Source organism: Rhamphochromis sp. 'chilingali' (genome assembly GCF_963969265.1).
Source record: "Rhamphochromis sp. 'chilingali' genome assembly, chromosome: 1".
NCBI lineage: Eukaryota > Metazoa > Chordata > Actinopteri > Cichliformes > Cichlidae > Rhamphochromis > Rhamphochromis sp. 'chilingali'.
Window position 1 is genome coordinate 38,554,643 of NC_137929.1, and position 21,083 is coordinate 38,575,725.

At 40.8% G+C, this 21,083-nt stretch overlaps 2 protein-coding genes across 2 annotated transcripts in view; both read left to right on the top strand.

The window, feature by feature from the left end:
• Nucleotides 1-573: 573 nt before the first annotated feature.
• Nucleotides 574-21,083, top strand: part of LOC308408001 (Fc receptor-like protein 5) — a gene marked incomplete at its 5' end in the record, with an annotated part of 42,586 nt that continues 22,076 nt past the window's right edge. The window contains 6 exons of the mRNA XM_080900048.1: nucleotides 574-670; nucleotides 891-1,163; nucleotides 4,509-4,775; nucleotides 10,966-11,238; nucleotides 11,357-11,623; nucleotides 13,964-14,230. Of these exons, the coding sequence (XP_080756174.1) occupies nucleotides 574-670; nucleotides 891-1,163; nucleotides 4,509-4,775; nucleotides 10,966-11,238; nucleotides 11,357-11,623; nucleotides 13,964-14,230 (1,444 nt within the window). The remainder of the gene's footprint in view (nucleotides 671-890; nucleotides 1,164-4,508; nucleotides 4,776-10,965; nucleotides 11,239-11,356; nucleotides 11,624-13,963; nucleotides 14,231-21,083) is intronic.
• LOC308400117 (Fc receptor-like protein 5) lies at nucleotides 14,435-18,982 on the top strand (the record flags this gene model as incomplete). Its single annotated transcript, XM_080887617.1, has 9 exons — nucleotides 14,435-14,519; nucleotides 14,714-14,992; nucleotides 15,108-15,383; nucleotides 15,586-15,885; nucleotides 16,052-16,309; nucleotides 16,546-16,794; nucleotides 16,942-17,061; nucleotides 17,169-17,234; nucleotides 17,393-18,982. The coding sequence occupies 9 exons, from the start codon at nucleotides 14,435-14,437 to the stop codon at nucleotides 17,452-17,454; spliced, it is 1,695 nt and encodes a 564-aa protein (XP_080743743.1). The 3' UTR covers nucleotides 17,455-18,982.

Consider the following 21,083-nt stretch of genomic DNA (forward strand, 5'->3'; position numbering starts at 1 on the left):
GTATTTCAGAAGGAGGCATCTATTACTGCAGAGGAGGGAGAGGAGATCCAGTTTTCTCCACAGAGGACAGTGCTGCAGTTACAATTCAGAAACAAGGTGAGGGCTAAGTTTTGTGGTGAGATAACACAAATTAATGATTAAATGAAAGTAACACATTATAAATATGATTTTTTTCTTATTCCTTGTTGATTTTTTTTTTCAGTTTAATATTTGTGTTTATTTGTTTGTTAGGGAAAGTTTGGGCTGCTGTGAATCTGCAGCACAGCTGGTCTCAGATATTCACTGGTGACACAATCACTCTCAGATGTGAGATTCAGGGAGGTGAAGGAAAGGTGTGGAAATATGAATGGACAGCACCCAACACAAACAGCCCTCCAACATCCAGTGAATACAGGATCAGCACAGTTTCAGTGTCCCACAGTGGAGACTACAGATGTCGGGGTAGCAGTGACTATCTCTTAACAGGATGGAGTGATGCCTTCAGACTGACAGTTTCATGTGAGTTGGACCATGATTCATGCTGACATTTAATGTTTTCATGTTTACATCTGTCTTAACAGGAAAACTCCAACAATGATCCAGCTGTCTGCAGGCAGCTCAGGACAACAGTTTTTCTCACTGTGCAAACAGAAAGGAGAGACACCATGGAGGCTCTTAAAATATCAGCAATGTAAAGAGGAATGTACAGAGATGACAGTTTGATAAGAGAATGATAAATCAGTGAAATCTTTAGTTTGTTAAACAGTCTAATGTGTCACATGCAGGGAAACTAATTAATTTTTGTGTTTGTAGATAAATTACTCTGTGAATGTTTAAAGTGTGATTAGTGCTGTAAGAAATGTATTCTTTATGATGATTTAATTTTTTCAATGGTTTTGTTTCTTCAACAGCAAGTAAACCCAGAGCCACACTGACAGCACAAAGTTCAGTCATACCAGCAGGGGGCAGTGTGACACTGAGCTGCTCTGTGGAGGGCTCTGCTGGCTGGAAGTTTGACTGGTTCAGACGTGATTCAGTCTCTTCTAAAGCTCAGCTCATGAGAGGAAATGAAGCAAACAGAGTTATTAGTGTCTCACAAGGAGGTCTGTACCACTGCAGAGGAGGGAGAGGAGATCCAGTTTACTACACAGAGGACAGCAGTGACGTCACAGTTGTGGAGACTTGTGAGTTTTAAACTTTCTGTTATTTAAGTTTCCCATGTGTTTCATAATAATAATAATAATAGATTGCATTTATATAGCGCTTTTCAAGGAACCCAAAGCGCTTTAAAATTCCAATATTCATTCACTCTCACACACTGGTGGAGGAAAGCTACAGTCGTAGCCACAGCTGCCCTGGAGCAGACTGACAGAAGTGAGGCTGTCATATCTTGCCATCGGCCCCTATGCGGTAGGGTAAAGTGTCTTGCCCAGGGACACAACAACCAGGACAGAGAGCCCAGGGATCGAACCGGCAACCTTCCAGTTAGAGATGCGCCGCCCAACTCCCTGAGCCACGTTCATAGAAATGTAGAAATAAAATTTGTGGCATCAACTCCAGAAAAGACTAGAAAAACTGCATATTTATTGCTCATTAGCTGCTGTTAGTCTTTAAATTGTGTTTAATATTTGTGTTAAATATTTTTGGCCTCTCTTTCTAAATGCTTCCTCACATTAAACTGACTTTAAGTGGACATGAAAGACTGTGTATTAAGCCACAGAGCCATAAAAACAAGCTTTGGGTGAAAAAATGAAAAATAAAAATAAAAGTCCAACCTTGCTTTAAGAAAGTGGCCTGATGGGTCATGTATTCCGTGTATTCCGTGCCACAGGTTGAATGTAGGGGTGCAACGATACACAAAATTCACGGTTCGGTTCGATACTTTGGTTTCACGGTTTGATATTTTTTCGATACAAAAAATGTTCATGCCTTTTTAATTTGTCATTTATTAAAATTATAAATATATATTTTAACTCAGAAGTACAGATTTAAAATTTAATGTTGCTGAAACAACAAAGTAATCAAAAAAAAAAATATATATATATATATCTGATTGAGGAATCACTCATCTTTGGAAAAGAGAGTTTATTACAGAGAAATGGCTCTTTCCAAAATAAAAGCTATACTATACGCTTCTTCTGGGCTATATTCTCAGCAGCATATTAAACATATCAGGTCCCCATAAGGAGAATCATGTGCTAACGGCTGTCTAAATGACTCGGGTAAAGTTTGTAGCATGCGTGCTTGTTGTTTTTGTCTGCTTCCACTTGTCTTTGCACTAGGATGATGTCGGAGTAAATGTGCAGTCATATTCGTTGTGTTCCCACTAGTGCTGTCAGCGTTAATCTCGTTGAAATGACGTTAACGCCACAACACGGCAAATCTCCGTTAACGAGCCACTGCGGATCGCCCCGTGCATGGGGCTGGATGGCCAACATGTTAACAAGCAAACTGCGCTAACGCAGTAGTTCCCACCCATGTAATTGAGCATTGTGTGGCACATCCACCATACTGTTTTACTTTTGTCCATGACGCGCTTACCTTCAGGGTCATACGTCACATGAAAACCAAAATAGTTCCAAACGCCACATCTGAATGAGGGTGGGGGAGGTTCAATTTGCCATGTTGCAACGAGTGCTTAACTTCTGTCTCACTAGCTTGCCCTGCGCTCAGTGAATCTGCGTTCGACTGCTCCGCCTAGGCTGCACTGTCGAGCGCAGATCCACTGAGCGCAGCGCAAGCTAGCAAGACAGAAGCTAAGCTCAACACAGACAGCATCGTCAGAAGGAAAGTTGATAAAATAAATTAAAAATTTTGTATTGTTCGATACATATGCGTACCGAACCGAAAGCACTGTATCGAACGGTTCAATATCGATACGAGTATCGTTGCACCCCTAGTTGAATGTTGTGGTGAAGACAGGGACCGCCTCTCTCTGCGTATGTGCGAAGCAGCGAGTGAGAGTAACATCTGCAGGAGGAAGTTTACAGAGTGAGAAAAAGAAAAGTGTGTTTATAGCAGCAGCTACTGCAGCCAGAGAGAGTCTGACAGGCCCAGCTGTGAGCCACATGTTAGTATCCAGCTGTTCACTGTGTTCACCGCCTCCAGAGGAAGAAAGTGTGCTGCTGTAACCTTCCCACGCCTCTCTCCATCTCTGCACTTTGCCATAAGTTGACCCAGAGCAGAAAGCTAGTTAGCAGCTACGAGCCAAACTCAGAACACTGAGCATCAGCCAGAGGTCTCCGTGGGTCAGAGCCGTGGATCTGGAGATAAACCTGCCGTTCTGACACTCACGTCAACACGACAAAGTCTGCTTTCCACAAGGAAACAAATATCTCTTGAAAGTGTTACAAATGTGCACGACATGATCAACAAGCAATGATTTGTACACATTTGTTTCACACTGGGACTTGAAAGCAGCTCACATTTGTGGATCTGTGTGAAGCTGGCAGTTAAATTAGACTCAAAACCCCACGTGGGCACGAGACGTGATCTGTGCGTGTCAGGTGATTCGTCCACATGTATTTAAGGTGTTGTGAGCTGTGTATTATCACCAGATATGCTGTTATTGTGCAATAAATATCTTTATGTTTTCGACCCTGAGCTGATGTATTTTATACTCAGGGCTGCCTGTGGCTGCATGAAAACAACAGAAGATGATCGCTCATTGAAACGGACTGAAGACATAATTATATACAAATAGTTTTCATGATTATTCTTCTTATTTTACAATTATTGGACCACAGCTACATTTTATTTACTTATTCTGAACTCAAACAGACCTGCAGAATGATGCTTTATTTAAAGTAGGCCTGCACAGGCCTGTGCTGTTTTTCTCCTCTTTAAAGTTTTTGTTAAAATGTTCTTAAAAGGTAAAAAAGCTCTTCTTCTTATTAAGACATCTTGTATTGTATTAAGTATATTTATTATCATCTCTGAATTATGGACGATGAATTTTAAAGAAAGAAATCTGAAAAACAATCTGGACGTTAAAATTTGTGCCTCAATGATCAGCAGTTACTCAGGTTTGTGTCGACACATTTGTACAATAGTTTGTGTGAACTGGAGACCTGAAAAGTTGCACACAAATCACTGCACACATCTGTAAATCTTACTTTCTGCTTGTGAATCATATTATACACAGTTGTACCACTTTCAAGGTAAATTTGTTGCCATAAAAACAAGGATATACTGTCCACCTTCACTCCCTGTCTCTGTAGCTGTAAGTGGTTCTTCAAAGGGAAAATGCAGCTGTTAGCTGTAATGTTAGGATTTGTAGATCACTTTATAAATGTGGAGTGTGTGGAAAACAGGCTGTGTGAGTCAGATACACCGGTGGGCCACCACACACGTGTACCACACGGTAAATAAATGTAAACACTGATTTTTAAATCCAACTTCAGTTACAGTCAAAATGTCACCAGGATGCAGTAAATCTTTCTCCTCTGAACAACAGCAAAAAGAAAATCAGGCTTCAAAATGACTTCATGTTTCTATTTGTGTCTAACTGGATATTTTTCTGTGAACAGTTCCCAGTAAGCCCACTGTGACCCTGCAGCCATCCTTGACTCAGATATACAGCGGTGAGACAGTCACTGTCAGATGTGAGATTCAGGGAGGTGAAGGAGCTCAGTGGACGTATGAATGGAGAGCAGCCAAGTTAAACACACCTCCAACATCCAATGAATACAGAATCATCAGAGCTACTGAGTCTGACAGTGGAGGATACAGCTGCCGGGGCAGGAGGGACTATTTCTTCTCAGAGTGGAGTGATATCATCACACTGACTGTATCATGTAAGATCTTTCATCCAGATTATTTCAAATTACTTATTGTGTTAATCTAACCTTTAATTGGGAAAATCAGTCGTCTGCTTATTAAATAAAATCACAAATCAGATGTTAATTATTTTTTATTCTAGTAGACTTTCAAACATGATAACAGACAGTTTTTGTTTATATTTCAAAACTGATCATTTAACCATTTGTGGACAGGCTGCAGTCTTCAGTGTCCACGAACAGCATGTTTAACTGTCTGACTGGATACTTTGTAGCATCGTGAGCTCAGAACATTCCTTCCGCTAACAATTAGCAAAGCTAGCTGGCCAGCAACAGCAAGCAAAGCATCAACACTGATCATTTTATTAAGGATGAAAGAATTTAGACCATTTTTAACTCTCAGTGATGCCACATGTGTTCTTTTGACTTTGGGACCTGAAGCTGAGTTTTAATCCAGATTACTGAGGATTCTGACTGTGGTAGCCGTGATGCTCCGACAATCCTTCAAGCGGTGTAGCTTTTACCAAAGTTGTACTAAAACATTTTTTGACTGATGAGCACCACGTACCACATAAAATCGGTTCGAGGTCAGTAAGCACAACTACAATTCATAAATAAAGCGCACCGGATTATAAAGTGCACTGTCGATTTTTGAGAAAATTAAAGGATTTTAAGTGTGCCTTACAGTCCAAAAAATTCCATACTTGGAGACAGAAAAACAAGGTATTTTAAAACTTTACTTACAGTGTAGAGCACTAACATTGCTGCTTGTGAGTTGAAATTCATGCTGGGATACCTGGCTGCCCCACGTCCACAGTACCATCAGTTCATAGCAGCGATTTTCTAATATCGATCTGTCCTGACTTACTGTGCACGGTAATCAGTCAGATGTTAGACAAGAGGCAGCGCTAAACGAGATCCTCCAAAACTGACATTTGGACTCCATCTTTTTTTTTAGTTGAATAAAACTCAACACACTCCCATGTGGTCTCATTTTATTGGAGGCTTTATTGGAGTCTGTCAGCCTCTCTGATTTTTTCGTTTTTCTATGTCGATCAGTTGTTTACATCATTGGAAATTAAATTATAGGATTACAGAAAACTACCTAAACTTGAACCATGTCAGTGATGACTGATGGTCACGGTGCTCTCACAATAACAGACACCATTCAGTTTAGTGTCACTTTTGACTGTTATTAAAGGAAAATGCAGAGAGCACACAAAACATCTAAAAGTAATTTGTTTGTGCAGCATTCATCTTTGAATAGTGAAGCTGTAGGCAAGGCAAGGCAAGGCAAATTTATTTGTATAGCACAATTCAACAACAAGGTGATTCAAAGTGCTTTACAGAGACATTAGAAACAAAAACAAATAAAAAGCATGATTTAAAATTGATTAAAACAAGCAAACAAACAAACTAACTAAACACACACATTTCACACCTGTTCGCGCGATCTGAACCCTTATCGTAAGGGGAGCTACCAGTCCTACTGTGGACGAGCTACTTTCTATTTTAAATTCCCTGAATTTAAAATACTATCTAGACCCAGTCTAGACCCAGTTGGGGAGCTACCCAGAGCTCTAATCCCACACCTGTTCGCGCGATCTGAACCCTTATCGTAAGGGGAGCTACCAGTCCTTCTGTGGACGAGCTACTTTCTATTTTAAATTCCCTGAATTTAAAATACTCTCTAGACCCAGTCTAGACCCAGCTGGGGAGCTACCCAGAGCTCTAAACCCACTTAACAAACAAACAAACAAACAAAACAGTATATAAAATCAAAACAGATAAAATCAGAACAGTAGATAAAATCAGTTTTGAAATTTAAGCTTAACAAACAAACAAAACGTATATAAAATCAAAACAGATAAAATCAGAAATAGATAAGATCAGTAGTTAGTGTAAGTTTTGAAATTTAAGCTTAAAAGTGTGGATTTGGTGCTTTATTCAAATGCAGCTGAGAATAGGTGAGTCTTCAATCTGGATTTAAATAAACTGAGTGTTTCAGCTGATCTGAGGCTTTCTGGGAGTTTGTTCCAGATATAAGGAGCATAAAAGCTGAATGCAGCTTCTCCATGTCTGGTTCTGACTCTGGGAACTGATAAAAGACCGGATCCAGATGACCTGAGGGATCTGGAAGGTTCATACTGGGTCAGGAGGTCACTGATGTATTTTGGTCCTAAACCATTCAGAGCTTTATAGGCCAGCATCAGAACTTTAAAGTCTATCCTCTGACGGACAGGCAGCCAGTGTAAAGACCTCAGAGCTGGACTGATGTGGTCCACTTTTTTGGTCTTAGTGAGGACTCGAGCAGCAGAGTTCTGAATGAGCTGTAGTTGTCTGACTGATTTTTTAGGTAGACCTGTAAAGATGCTGTTACAGTAATCAAGCCTACTAAAGATGAACGCATGGACTAGTTTTTCCAGGTCCTGTTGGGACATCAGATCTTTTATCCTTGAAATATTCTTGAGGTGATAGTAAGCTGATTTTGTTATTGTCTTAATGTGTTTTTCTAAGTTTAGGTCTGCATCCATCACTACACCCAAATTTCTCGCCTGGTTTGTGGTTTTTAGATGTATAGATTGAAGTTCTCTGGTGACCTGTAATCGTTTTTCTTTGGCGCCAAAGACTATTACTTCAGTTTTGTTTTTGTTTAGTTGGAGAAAATTGTGGCACAACCAGTCATTAATTTCCTCAATGCATTTACCAAGAGCCTGTACAGGGCCTCGGTCTCCTGGTGACATTGTGATATATATTTGTGTGTCATCTGCATAGCTGTGGTAGTTTATTTTGTTGTTCTTTATAATCTTTGCCAGTGGGAGCATGTAAATGTTAAACAGAGGGGGTCCCAAGATGGAACCTTGGGGAACTCCACATGTGATACTTGTCTGCTCGGATGTGAAGTTACCTATTGATACAAAGTATTTCCTGTTTTCTACGTATGTTTTGAACCAGTTTAGTACAGTTCCTGAAAGACCTGTCCAGTTCTCCAGTCGTTTGAGTAATATGTTGTGGTCAACTGTATCAAATGCTGCACTGAGATCCAGTAAAACTAAGACTGACATTTTTCCACTGTCTGTATTCAGACATATGTCATTAAACACTTTGGTCAGAGCGGTTTCAGTGCTGTGGTTCTGTCTAAAACCTGACTGGAAGGCATCGTAGCAATTATTCTGTTTTAAGAAGTAATTGAGCTGTTGAGAAACTGCTTTTTCAATGATCTTACTTAAAAATGGGAGATTTGAGATTGGCCTGTAGTTTTTCATTTGTGTCTTGTTAAGATTGTCCTTTTTCAGTATAGGTTTGATTACAGCAGTTTTTAGTGGTTCTGGAAACACACCTGACATTAAGGAAAAGTTGACGATCTGTAACAGGTCTGACTCTAAAGTCTTTGAGACCTTTTTGAAAAAACTTGTTGGCAGGACATCTAAACAGCAAGAGGAGGAGTTCAGTTGACCTAAGATGTCCTCCAGGTCTTTGCTGTTAATCGGGTGAAACTGTTTGATGGTGTTTAAACAGCTTTTTGGTGGACACAGTACATATCCTGGATCTGCTGTTGATGTACCAATTGCTTGTCTAATCTTTTGGATTTTGTCTGTGAAGAATTTGGCAAAGTCATTGCAGGCCATGGTCGAATGAAGTTCAGCTGCCACTGACACAGGAGGGTTTGTTAGCCTGTCAACTGTAGAAAATAAGACCCGAGCATTATGGCTGTTTTTAGTGATGATGTCAGAGAAGTAGGACCTTCTTGCACTCCTCAGTTGTAAATTATAATTGTGAAGTTTCTCTTTATAGATGTCATAATGAACCTGGAGGTTTGTTTTTCTCCATCTGCGCTCAGCTTTCCTACACGCTCTTTTTTCATTTTTCACTAGTGTGGAGTTTCTCCATGGAGACTTTTTCCTTCCAGAGATAACCTTCACCTTAATGGGGGCAATAGTATCCATTACATTTAACATTTTTGCATTAAAGCTATTGACGAGCTCATTGACTGAACCTTTGGACAGGTCAGGTGTTAATGGGAAGACCTGGTTAAAGATCTCACTACTGTCTTCAGTTATACACCGTTTTGTGATCACTGCTGTTGATATATTTGTGTGGGCTGAGATTTTACTTTCAAAGAAAACACAGTAATGATCAGACAGGCCCACATCAGACACAGTAATGTTTGAAATGCTCAGGCCCTTGGAGATCAGTAGGTCAAGAGTGTGTCCTCTGTTATGTGTGGCCTCTGTTACATGCTGAGTCAGCCCAAAGTTGCCCAGAGTGTTACTCAGGTCTTTAGTCCCTTTGTCCTGAGGGTTGTCCACATGGATGTTAAAATCCCCAACAATAATTACACAGTCGAAATCAACACAGATCACAGACAGCAGTTCACTGAGGTCATTAAAAAAGTCTGTGCAGTATTTGGGAGGCCTGTAAACATTAAGAAACACAACTTTGATTGGGGCCTTCAGCTGTAAAGCCACATATTCAAAAGACTGAAAACTTCCAGGAGATAGCTGCTTACATTGAAATGATTCATTAAATAAGACAGCAACCCCTCCTCCTCTCCTGCTCACCCTGGCCTCACTGATAAAACTGTAGTTAGGAGGGGTCGTCTCGATGAGAACAGCTCCACTGTTATTTTGGTCCAACCAAGTTTCAGTTAAAAACATAAAATCAAGGCTGTGCTCAGTGATTAAATCATTAATTAAAAATGTTTTCCCAGCTAAAGATCTAACGTTTAATAAAGCCAACTTAAGTGTTTTAGAGGCATTACTTGTCCCCTCGTGTTTGGGAGCAGTCTGTGGCACAAAAGGTATGTTTACTATATTTAAAGATCTTTTAGAGTGCAGCTCTCTGTGTTTTGACCAGGCCACATGTCTCCTTCTGTCACCTAAAAGTACAGAAATTTAGTGCAGTTTTGTATGAAGACACTCAGTCTAATGCAGGGTCAGCAACCTTTTACACCCAAAGAGCCATTTGGACGCAATTTCCACGCAAAAGAAAACACTGGGAGCCGCAAATACTTGTTGACATCTAAAATGAAGATAACACTGTATATATTGTTTTTTACCTTTATGCTTTGTGTGAACAACTAAGGTGTGTTGCTTATGAAATCTATGAAGTGCTACAGAGAAACTTACATGTTATTTATGTAATGAACACATTTTGAACTCTTAAAGAAATATAACAAAAGGAAAGACACCCAGCTGAACTAAAATGATCCATGTAGCAAACAAAAACTGTTGTGAGCCTCCAGCCTTATATCACCTTTGGGCTTTTGGAGCCTTGACCTGATTTTTAAAAAATAATTGGAAAAAAAGCACTTTGCTGCTAAAAGATGAAAAATAGGTATTTGCAAAATTCTGCCTAAATATGTATTTTACCTGGTCAATGTGTGTGGCGGGGCGTGGTCTGCAGCGCTGCTGCAGGGGAGGCGGACGCACCTGAGCGGCACCCGCAATCACGCCTCGCCGTCTTAACGTCTGTGCTCTCTGTGCTGTTGTTGGTGTGTGTCGGGCTGTGAGCTGAAAAGCTACAGCCGGCTGTATGCGTACAGCAACCGTGTGTGAAAAGTGGTCAATAAAGAGAAGCTGTAAAGCGTGTTCATGGAAACATCGTCGGGTCTGCCGTGGTATGTTTACAATGGGACTTCTGCTCCTGAACCTCTGTGCACAGCGTCTGCAAATCAGGGCTTTCATCTTTACGCAGGACTGTAAGCTGTCATCTGTGAGGCGTGAGCGGTGTTTGTTTTTAACATAGTTCACGGAGGAGAACAGCTGCTGACATAATGTGGATCCGAAGATCCATAATTGGCTACCTGGGGTTGAAAGTCTCGATAAATGCATGTCGTTTCAGCGGGTATGACGCTTATTTTGAGCGATGAAAAAAATAATAGAATAGAATTGTATTTTTATATTTCAAGATCACAATAATCTTCCAATTTAGAACTACAAGTTAAAAAAGAACTAAATAAATAAAACACACTTCAGCTAAATACTTCTAATTTATTTTCCCAAACCACGCGGAGCCGCACTATAAGGACTAAAGAGGCGCATGTTGCCGACCCCTGGTCTAATGTGTCACATGCAGGCAAATATTTTTTGTTTGGTGCTAGAAGCTAAATGACTGAGTGAATGTGTAAAGTGTGATCATTACTATAACAAAGTTCTTCCTGAAGCAAGTGACAATCTGATAAACTTTTCCCTGTAAACATCAACAGCAAGTAAACCCAGAGCCACACTGACAGCACAGAGTTCAGTCATACCAGCAGGGGGCAGTGTGACACTGAGCTGCTCTGTGGAGGGCTCTGCTGGCTGGAAGTTTGACTGGTTCAGACGTGATTCACAGTTTTCTGGAGGTCAGAAAATAGGAGCTGGAACATCAGAGCACACGATCAGTATTTCAGAAGGAGGCATCTATTACTGCAGAGGAGGGAGAGGAGATCCAGTTTTCTCCACAGAGGACAGTGCTGCAGTTACAATTCAGAAACAAGGTGAGGGTGAAATTTTGTTGTGAAATAAAACGAAACATCATGATTAAACTCAAGTAACAATTTATAAATATGATTTATGATTTTTTCAGTTTAATATTTGTGTTTATTTGTTTGTTAGGGAAAGTTTGGGCTGCTGTGAAACTGCAGCACAGCTGGTCTCAGATATTCACTGGTGAGACAATCACTCTCAGATGTGAGATTCAGGGAGGTGAAGGAAAGGTGTGGAAATATGAATGGACAGCACCCAACACAAACAGCCCTCCAACATCCAGTGAATACAGGATCAGCAGAGTTTCAGTGTCCCACAGTGGAGACTACAGATGTCGGGGTAGCAGTGACTATCTCTTAACAGGATGGAGTGATGTCTTCACACTGACAGTTTCATGTGAGTTGGACCATGATTCATGCTGACATTTAATGTTTTCATGTTTACATCTATCTTAACAGGAAAACTCCAACAATGATCCAGCTGTCTGCAGGCAGCTCAGGACAACAGTTTTTCTCACTGTGCAAACAGAAAGGAGAGACACCATGGAGGCTCTTAAAATATCAGCAGTTTAAAGAGGAATGTACAGAGATGACAGTTTGATAAGAGGATGATAAATCAGTGAAATCTTTAGTTTGTTAAACAGTCTAATGTGTCACATGCAGGTAGGGATGGGAATGGATAAGAATTTATTGATTCTCATTGGCTCCACTTTGAGAGTCGCCACCATCTCTAAGCAGAATATCAAAGACATTCATGCAGATTAATTAGAGGCTGTGAGGTCAAATGTTTGTGCATGTTGGAGGTATTTCCCCTCTTTGTTGGAATCAGTGTTGGGATCATTTCTCAAAAAAAGTAAAGCAAAAAAGTTCTTACACAAAATCAGCACAAAGAGACTTTAAATTGGTCGTCATGGTGATTCTACTGTAGAGGCATGAACAGGTAGAAACGGAGCTGCAGCCTGACTGCTCATCAGTTTGTTACCTGTTGAAATTCATCACTCTGGGTTATTGGCTAGCTTAGTGTTAGCGTACTGTCTGTGCAGGTACTGTGAAGAGCTGAAGTTGTGTTAACAGTTGATCACGTTAATGCAGTTGTTTCTGTCCTGCAGCAGTGTCCACTTTACCATCGTTCCCATCCTTTGTGCAGGAACAATAAAAGTAATTTCTGAACCACCATTTTCCTCCTTTGATACAAACTGGAATCAGCTGATCGTAGCGAGAGTGCAAGAACCAATAAACAGGATTAATAAGCAAGTGGACTAACAATTCCCAGGACTGGGACTACTGTGATCCAGTTCTCTACTCCCATGACTACATGAAGGATTACCAATTTCTGTTTATGTTTTTAGATTAATTATTCAGCGAATGTTTAAAGTTTGATCAGTACTGTGACAAGAGTATTCTTGGTAATGATTTAATGTTTTACTTTTTGTTTCTTCAACAGCAAGTAAACCCAGAGCCACACTGACAGCACAAAGTTCAGTCATACCAGCAGGGGGCAGTGTGACACTGAGCTGCTCTGTGGAGGGCTCTGCTGGCTGGAAGTTTGACTGGTTCAGACGTGATTCAGTCTCTTCTAAAGCTCAGCTCATTTACTTTTTGTTTCTTCAACAGCAAGTAAACCCAGAGCCACACTGACAGCACAAAGTTCAGTCATACCAGCAGGGGGCAGTGTGACACTGAGCTGCTCTGTGGAGGGCTCTGCTGGCTGGAAGTTTGACTGGTTCAGACGTGATTCAGTCTCTTCTAAAGCTCAGCTCATGAGAGGAAATGAAGCAAACAGAGTTATTAGTGTCTCACAAGGAGGTCTGTACCACTGCAGAGGAGGGAGAGGAGATCCAGTTTACTACACAGAGGACAGCAGTGACGTCACAGTTACAGAAACTCGTGAGTTTAATTATTTTATTTCTACCAGACTAAGAGGTCATATAGCTGTGAGTTTATTAACCCTTAAATAAGAAAATAAATAAGAAAAATGAGACCTTGCAGTGAAAAGTTTCAGATTTTGTTTTAATAACAAACAACAAAACAAATGTTTCTTTGTTACAGTGTTGATGTAAATACCAGCCGTACCTGCAGGTGTAAACATGAGACTGTGCTGTAACTATGTAAACACTGTATATGAGAGTTGTGTTGGATCTGATTGTTCAGTGTTCAGCATGGTGATGGCTGAGGGATCAAAGCTGTTCCTTAGTTTGTTAGTTCTTGTCTTTATGGCTCTGAAATGTCTGCCTGAAGGTAGACGTTCAAACAGTGCATGACCTGGGTGAGATGGATCCTGAAGGATTTTCTTCGTGTTCCTGAGACTGCGGGAGCTGTGCAGGTCTTCAAGTGAGGGCAAAGGATGGCCGACTATCCTCTGGGTGACCTGTATAACCCTGTGGAGCTATTTCCTCTGTGCTACTGTGCAGCTGTGCTATACAGTTCTTCATGTAGCACAGTATGCTATCAAAAACCAGCTACAGGTCAGGGTGTTTGAAAATATCTCAGTGCATCCTGATGAAGCAGTCCTGCCTGTGGCCTGGTTTTGACTGTTTTTGTGCTGATTGTAGCAATTTTACAAAGTGGGATGTGGCCGTGATGAAAACAGTTACCTGTGGTCAGACTGGCCCGAGGTGTGGTTTAACCCTGTAGCCTGTTGGAGGTTTATTTTTTTCACTCACGTTACTCTCATGTTTTAAACATCAGAATTTTTATGTTTCTATTTGTCTCTAACTGGATATTTTCCTGTGAACAGTTCCCAGTAAGCCCACTGTGACCCTGCAGCCATCCTGGACTCAGATATACAGCGGTGAGACAGTCACTGTCAGATGTGAGATTCAGGGAGGTGAAGGAGCTCAGTGGACGTATGAATGGAGAGCAGCCAAGTTAAACACACCTCCAACATCCAATGAATACAGAATCATCAGAGCTACTGAGTCTGACAGTGGAGGATACAGCTGCCGGGGCAGGAGGGACTATTTCTTCTCAGAGTGGAGTGATATCATCACACTGACTGTATCATGTAAGATCTTTCATCCAGAGTATCTAAATAAGGAAAAAGCACTTCTTCTTTCTTACAGCTTTATAACTGTCTTTCATGTTGGTCAGTAAAATGTTTAGTTTTTATTCCAACAACAAAAACCTGAACAGCAGCTTTTTATTCACAGTGAAGAGAACAAAACATATGAGAGTAACTTCTCTGCTGTGCAGCTCTAATACATGAAAGATGAAATGCAGAACAAATGCTGGATCTGTCTCAGCTGCTCCACCACATCCACTAAGAAACATTAAATCCACTGATTGTTCCTCATGTGTGTTTTTAACTTAGAAATGCAGCAAATTAAATATGAAAGATTAGTGTTGTGTTTGTGTGATAGTTGTACAGTTTGTTGCAGCTTCACCATTAAAGTTATGTGATATTTATTATTGACATATTCCCACCAAGTTATTTCAACTGGTTTGATTCAGTCATTGACTTTTGTTCTTTTTCTAAACTGAACTGCAGATAAACCAAAGGCCAAACTGAGAGCTGATAACACAGCTGTTCCAGTAGGGGGCAGTGTGACCCTGACCTGCTCTGTGAGCCCATCATCATCATCTGGATGGAAATACTACTGGTACAGAGATGAGAAATCCTCTGAAGCCCTGACCACACAAGATGCAGTTTTCCACTCAAATGGACAAATCAGTGTCTCACAGGAAGGACTCTACAGGTGCAGAGGAGGAAGAGGAAACCCAGTTTACTACACAGAGGACAGCCAGTCAGTCAGGATTGGGAAAACTGGTGAGTTTAACATGAAGTCAGATAAATTCCTGATTAAGGAGGAAGATGAAGAACAAAAGGCATTAACATTTTTGACATTCATGTGTTTTTATTGTACTTTCTTGAACAGTAACAGCCTCAAACAGGCCTGTTGTGACTCTGTATCCAAACTGGTCTGAGATATACAGAGGAGAGACGATCACTGTCAGATGTGAGATCCATGGAGGAGACACTGAGTGGGATTGTGAGTGGGAAACAAACAGCATGATAAAAGCTCCAAATCAAAATGAATACAGGATTAGATCTGCTTCATCATCCAACAGTGGAAACTATCGCTGTAAGGGCAGAATGAAAAGTTCACAGCATGAAACAACAGAGTGGAGTGATTCAGTCACACTGACAGTTTCTGACAGTAAGTAGAGTCATAGTTCATTTAACCTGGAAATAGAAACAGTTTGTAAAAATGTGTTTTTATTAGTACATGTTGAGATATTTGACATGTTTAGATAGTCTCACTCTTAAAGTTCATCATAAATATTTGTGAGTCAACATTTTAGTGACATTGAATTCAGAGTTAAGAGACGAAACATTGAGAGAAAATCTTTGTTGAACAGATGAACCCCGTCCTGTCCTCACTGTGTCTCCATCATGGCTGAGTCCTGGAGCCTCAGTAACTCTGAACTGTGAGGTTGAACTTCCGTCTGCAGGATGGAGCTTCTACTGGTATAAAGCTGTTCCTGATCTATCAGAGAAATCCTCCAGTTATGAGCTGCTACCTGATGGCAGTGGGACTGCACAGGACTCCTACATCATTCATGGACAGACACACACAGCAGGATATGTGTGCAGAGCTGGAAGAGGAGACCCAGAGTATCACACTGATCACAGTCAACCAAAGTTTGTTTGGTCTGCAGGTGAGGAATTTTAATCTTCATGTTGATGATTTGAAAGTCTGTAAATCTGGCTGCATGACTATCAGGACTCCTGTGAACCACGCAAAAGTCAAACGTATATTTTCACTGTGATATTTTGAATGCTAACATCTGTGATCTTTGTCTCTTCACTGCATGTTGTTTCCAGATGTTCATTCAGCAGCGTCTCTCACAGTGAGTCCTGACAGAGTGCAACACTTCACCTCTGACTCTGTCTCACTGACCTGTGAGGGAAACTTCACTGAGTGGAGAGTGAGGAAGTTCTCTGAGGACGGCCGACTCTCTGACTGTAGGAGAATGACTGGATCCACATGTGACATCAACACATCAAAGTCAGATACTGCAGTGTACTGGTGTGAGTCTGGATCAGGAGAGTTCAGCAGTGCAGTCAACATCACTGTACAGAGTATGTTATTATACATTTACTACTTGGATTTTAATGAGTTAGACATCAAATGTGTATTTCTCCCATTATTTTTTTTGTGGCATACAGTATTTGTACCGTAGTCTTTAAGTGTACAAGATCAGATCTTCATAATGAAAAACATTTGTACAATCTGTTCTTATTATTGTTTGTCAGGTTTTTCTCAAAGTGTGCACCAGCTGATGTGACTGAAACAATTGTGTGTGATTGTGTCACAGATGATGGTAATGGTCCTATCCTGGTGAGTCCTGTTCATCCTGTGACTGAGGGAGCTTCTGTTAGTCTGAGCTGCAGTTTGAGAACACAAAAAATACTTTCCAATGTGTTTTTCTATCACAATGACAAACTTATTCAAAATGATCCCCGAGGGGAGCTGAAGATCTCTGCAGTGTCAAAGTCTGATGAAGGTTTCTACAAGTGTCAGTACTCAGGAAGAGAGTCAGCACAGAGCTGGATGTCAGTTAAAGGTGAGCAGGATCAAAACATCTGATGGATTTTTATAAATGAGTTTTGTTTTAAGGCTTGAAGTCACCTCGCTTTATTTTCTGAGAACTTTCCTAAACTTATTTTATGAATTATAAAGTATAATTAAACTTTATTGTTTGTTGTCACAGTAACTGTGTCAGGAGCTGACAGCTCTTCATCTCCTGTGTGGTTGACTGTTCGACTGGTTTGTGGAGTCTCTCTCATTATTATTCTCCTGCTCTTGTTGTATCGCTGCACAACAACCAACAGTGAGACCTTTTCCTTTACTTAACACAAACTCTTTACCCTTCAAAGACACAAATCCATCATGAGGTTCATTTAAAAGCAAAAGTCTTATTTTACATTTTTAATAAAGGTGCTGTTAATGAGCAGACGTTTAATCAACACCATCAGCAGCAAGTGTACTCTTCTCTTCTTGCTGGTTAGTTTTTCATCCACTTATAATATTATACTGCTGTTTGCAACAAGACTGTACTTATTAAATCTGCTGCAGCTTTTAATATAAATGTTATTTTCAATAATATTTGTGTTTAAAATAGCATCACAGACATGAGGTGACTGATTTTCTCTGACCTGCAGGTGATCGTTGTGGCTATGAGATAATCAGAAGGTTTGAAAACACTGAAAATGGTAAAGTATAAACTTTCATTAATATTGAGCTTGTGGACGCTGGATGATTATATAATAACTGTGTTTAACATTGAAGTCCATGCGTCCAACTATTTTCTTACACTTGGGACCAGGTCGTGGGGGCAGCATCCTAAACAGAGAGGCCACATCCTCCAGCTTGTCTGGGGGAACACCAAGGCTTCCCACACCAGCCGAGAGATATAATCTCTTCAGCATTTCCTTGTTTTGCCCCAGGGTCTCCTCACAGTGGGACATGCCTGAAAAACATCACACATGAGGCATCCTTGTCAGATGCCTGAACCACCTCAAATGTGGTTCTACTCTGAGCCCCTCCCGCATGGCCAAACACCTAACGCTATCTCTAAAGGAGAAGCAAGCCAAACTTTGAAGTAAGCTTATTTCCACTGCTTATATCCACGATCTTGTTCTTTGGGGTCACTAACCCAGAGCTTGTGACCATAAGTGAGGGTAGAGATGTAAACTGAGAGCTTCACTTTTACGGTCAGTTCTCTCTTCATCTTGACGTACCGGTACAGTGGATGTAGCGCCAATCTACTCCCCTCTCCTCCTGCGAGTGGTGGGCCTATAGCAGGGTGGACCCATGTCCTTTTTTTGGGCTATGCCCAGCCGGGCCCCATGGACCAATGCCTGGCCACCAGGTGCTTGCTCTTAGGCACCCTCCCCAGACGTTGCTTCATGGCGGGACCCCATTAACCCTTTCAAGGGCAGAGTGAACTGTTCCTTTCATTCAGGTTTTTTTTTTTTTATTATTGTTTGTCTGGTCCTGGGTGAGGGACCGGATAAAATTTGCCATGGGAGACCCTACCAGGAGGCCCCCCCTCCAACAACAACACAGCCCCTGGGATCCATGGGACACACAAACCCCTCCAACATAATAATGTTGAGATTCACGGAAGGGAACATTAACATCAGTAAGATTATTATTTCATTGCTGCCAATGTCGCATCTGTGATTCAGCTCAAAGTCATTAACAAGACAAGTGAGTGCACAAAATGTGAGATTTAAAATGCAAAATGTACATTGGTAATTATTCTCACTGATAATAAATGTATTTAAGCAGAGAACAGAAGGTGTTTGTTTTGAAATGCTTTCATTTGATCACCTCAACAGGGCAACGTGGTGATGCAGAGGAGAGCTCTGACTACAATAATGTCAATCTGTCAGGGTGCTGGGTCGTTGACCAAAGATTCTGAGGCTATTTTGCTTTTGTGAGTCTCTCTGTGAAAGTGTGAAGATGGTCTAGGTTTAAGTTTATACAGTTTAAGCAGTAGTTTAGTTCTTCCTATGTTTCTGAGTTTTCTTGTATTTCCAGTTTATGGTTTGTTGTCTGCGAGGTTCCACTTGTGTGTTTGTCTCATCCCTGTGTCGCTTGTGAGAGTCTGTCGTGTCATCCATGTGTCTGCTCACTCGCCCTCCGTGTGTCTTAGTAGTGTCAGTGTGTTTTGTCTTCTCCTTGTGTTTCGTCTTTTGTCTCTCTGTTTGTTTATCCCCGTTTCTGCATCAAGCTCGTGCGTTCGTGTCCTTACTGTCACAGCTGCCGAGGCAAGCCGTGTGGAGTTGGAAGAAGGACCCAAGATGCAGGCAGTGGATGAAATGCTAGTGAGGTTTATTTACAAAGGTGTAGTGGCAAACAAGCAGTGGGGCATGACAAATAACTGAAGACACCTAAACTGGGAGAACTAAAAAATAACAGACCTGGGAGCATACGACAACGGGATGAGACACAGACGAGGAACAGGACACCGTGGACCACAGGGTAACGCAGACTGACACGGCGTAACGCAGACGAACCAGCAACAGGCAGGAGAACACACAGGGCTTAAATACACACACCAGTAATCAGGGGATGAGAGACAGGAGGGCAACACGGCTGGGAGGAATCAGAGCTGACGGGACAGGGGAAACGTAATCTGAACACACTCACATCAGACAGAGACCTTCACAATAAAACAGGAAACTAACAGACAGAGAACCAGACAGGACACTGAACTTGACAGGCGGACTCATAAGTAGACACAATAACACCATGGACAGACAGAGGGAACACAGAGAAGTGGGAGCAGGCAGGCAAAGAACAGAAACCCAACAAATGGCAAAATCACAACAGAATACATACTCGGAATGAACAAAAGCATAAGGAAACACAAACCACTGAGTCCTCAGACTCAGGACCATGACACTTCCTGTTTTAGTTTGACAGCATTTCATCCCGTGTTCAGTGTGTTTGGTTTGGCTTCCCTGTCTCGTTATATTCAATTCATCAGAGCTGTTTTCCAATGTGTTTCCACTTCACTGATCATCTCTCAATCCTTCCAAGGTGTTTCAAGGTATTCCCAGTGTTCCACATTTTCTGTTAGTTTAAGTTTTAGCTTTCCCAGCTTAGTTTTTTTTTTCTTTATTTATTTTTGGTTAACCTGATTTGGTTCATGTTTGTTGGCCATGAAAAACGTTTTTTTGTTAAAATTTTGATTTTGTCTCTCGTTGTCTGCATTTGGATCCTTACAAAGAGCCACAGAGTCTGCAGCCACAGATTGTGACAAAATCCAAATTCAGCCACAGCTCTAAAGTCTTAACAGCAGCTCTTTAGCTGTTTTTTCTCTTTAAAGTCTCTTAAATACTTGAAGTCACTTTAAGTGAAAAGGAGAAGGTTTTGAATTCAAAGCAATGATCCTGATGCCTGAGTTTATATTTCCTTCAGAAAGAATCGTTTAGTGTGTTTTGCTTGTTTCTCTCCCCTTAGATAATAATTTTTATTTACTTTAATGTACTGTAGATCTTTTTTTTTTATCTTTTTAATTATTTATTTTATTTGTAATATATTATAAATGTCTTTCTGTGAAGCACTTTGCAACTTTGTTAATAAAAGTGTGATATAAATAAAGTGTGTTGTTGTTGTTGTTGTGTGTCAGACTGAGAGTACATGTTACAGCTGTTCAGTGTTGTGCATGAATCCACTGAAAGAGAGCTTTCATTTAAAAGCACTCATTGTCATTTAAAACAGCTTCAAACCCTCCAAAATGAACTAAAGCTATCAACATGATGGGAAGTAACAACTGCTCTGATGATGCTCAGCAGCCTTTTTACTGTGTAGCAGTTTTTCCAGTTTTCTCGAGGTGGTCCGGCCTGTACTTTCATGTAATACAGATTCATTTTGACAGTGTCAATCACATGTTCAGCAAGACCATGATAACTCTGTGTGTGACACATAAATCAAAATCAAATCGCTTTTAAACTACTTAAAATATAGTTTCTAACTTTCTCTTCTGCTTCATGACTTTTTTATGCACTGAAATTAAAGGAGCTCATGATTTCTGACTGAGCCACATAGAGAAGAGGAAACACAGCCTGTGGTTTGAGCCACAAGTCTTCCTTTTAGCAGATTTATGATTGATTCATGTTCTCATCAAACTTCACACAGCAGAGAGGAAACAAGGAGTTCAGACAAAGAGCACAGCGGGAATTTCATGAGCAGCTGTTTCATCTGTTCATTTAGTGCTTCTGTGTTAACTTTACTGCTACATGTGTTACTCGAACATTTGAAGCTCTCAAGTCGTTGTTTAATGGAAGTTCTCATATTTTACTTTTTAGATGCACATTCATTTTAGTTTGCATCTGTGTG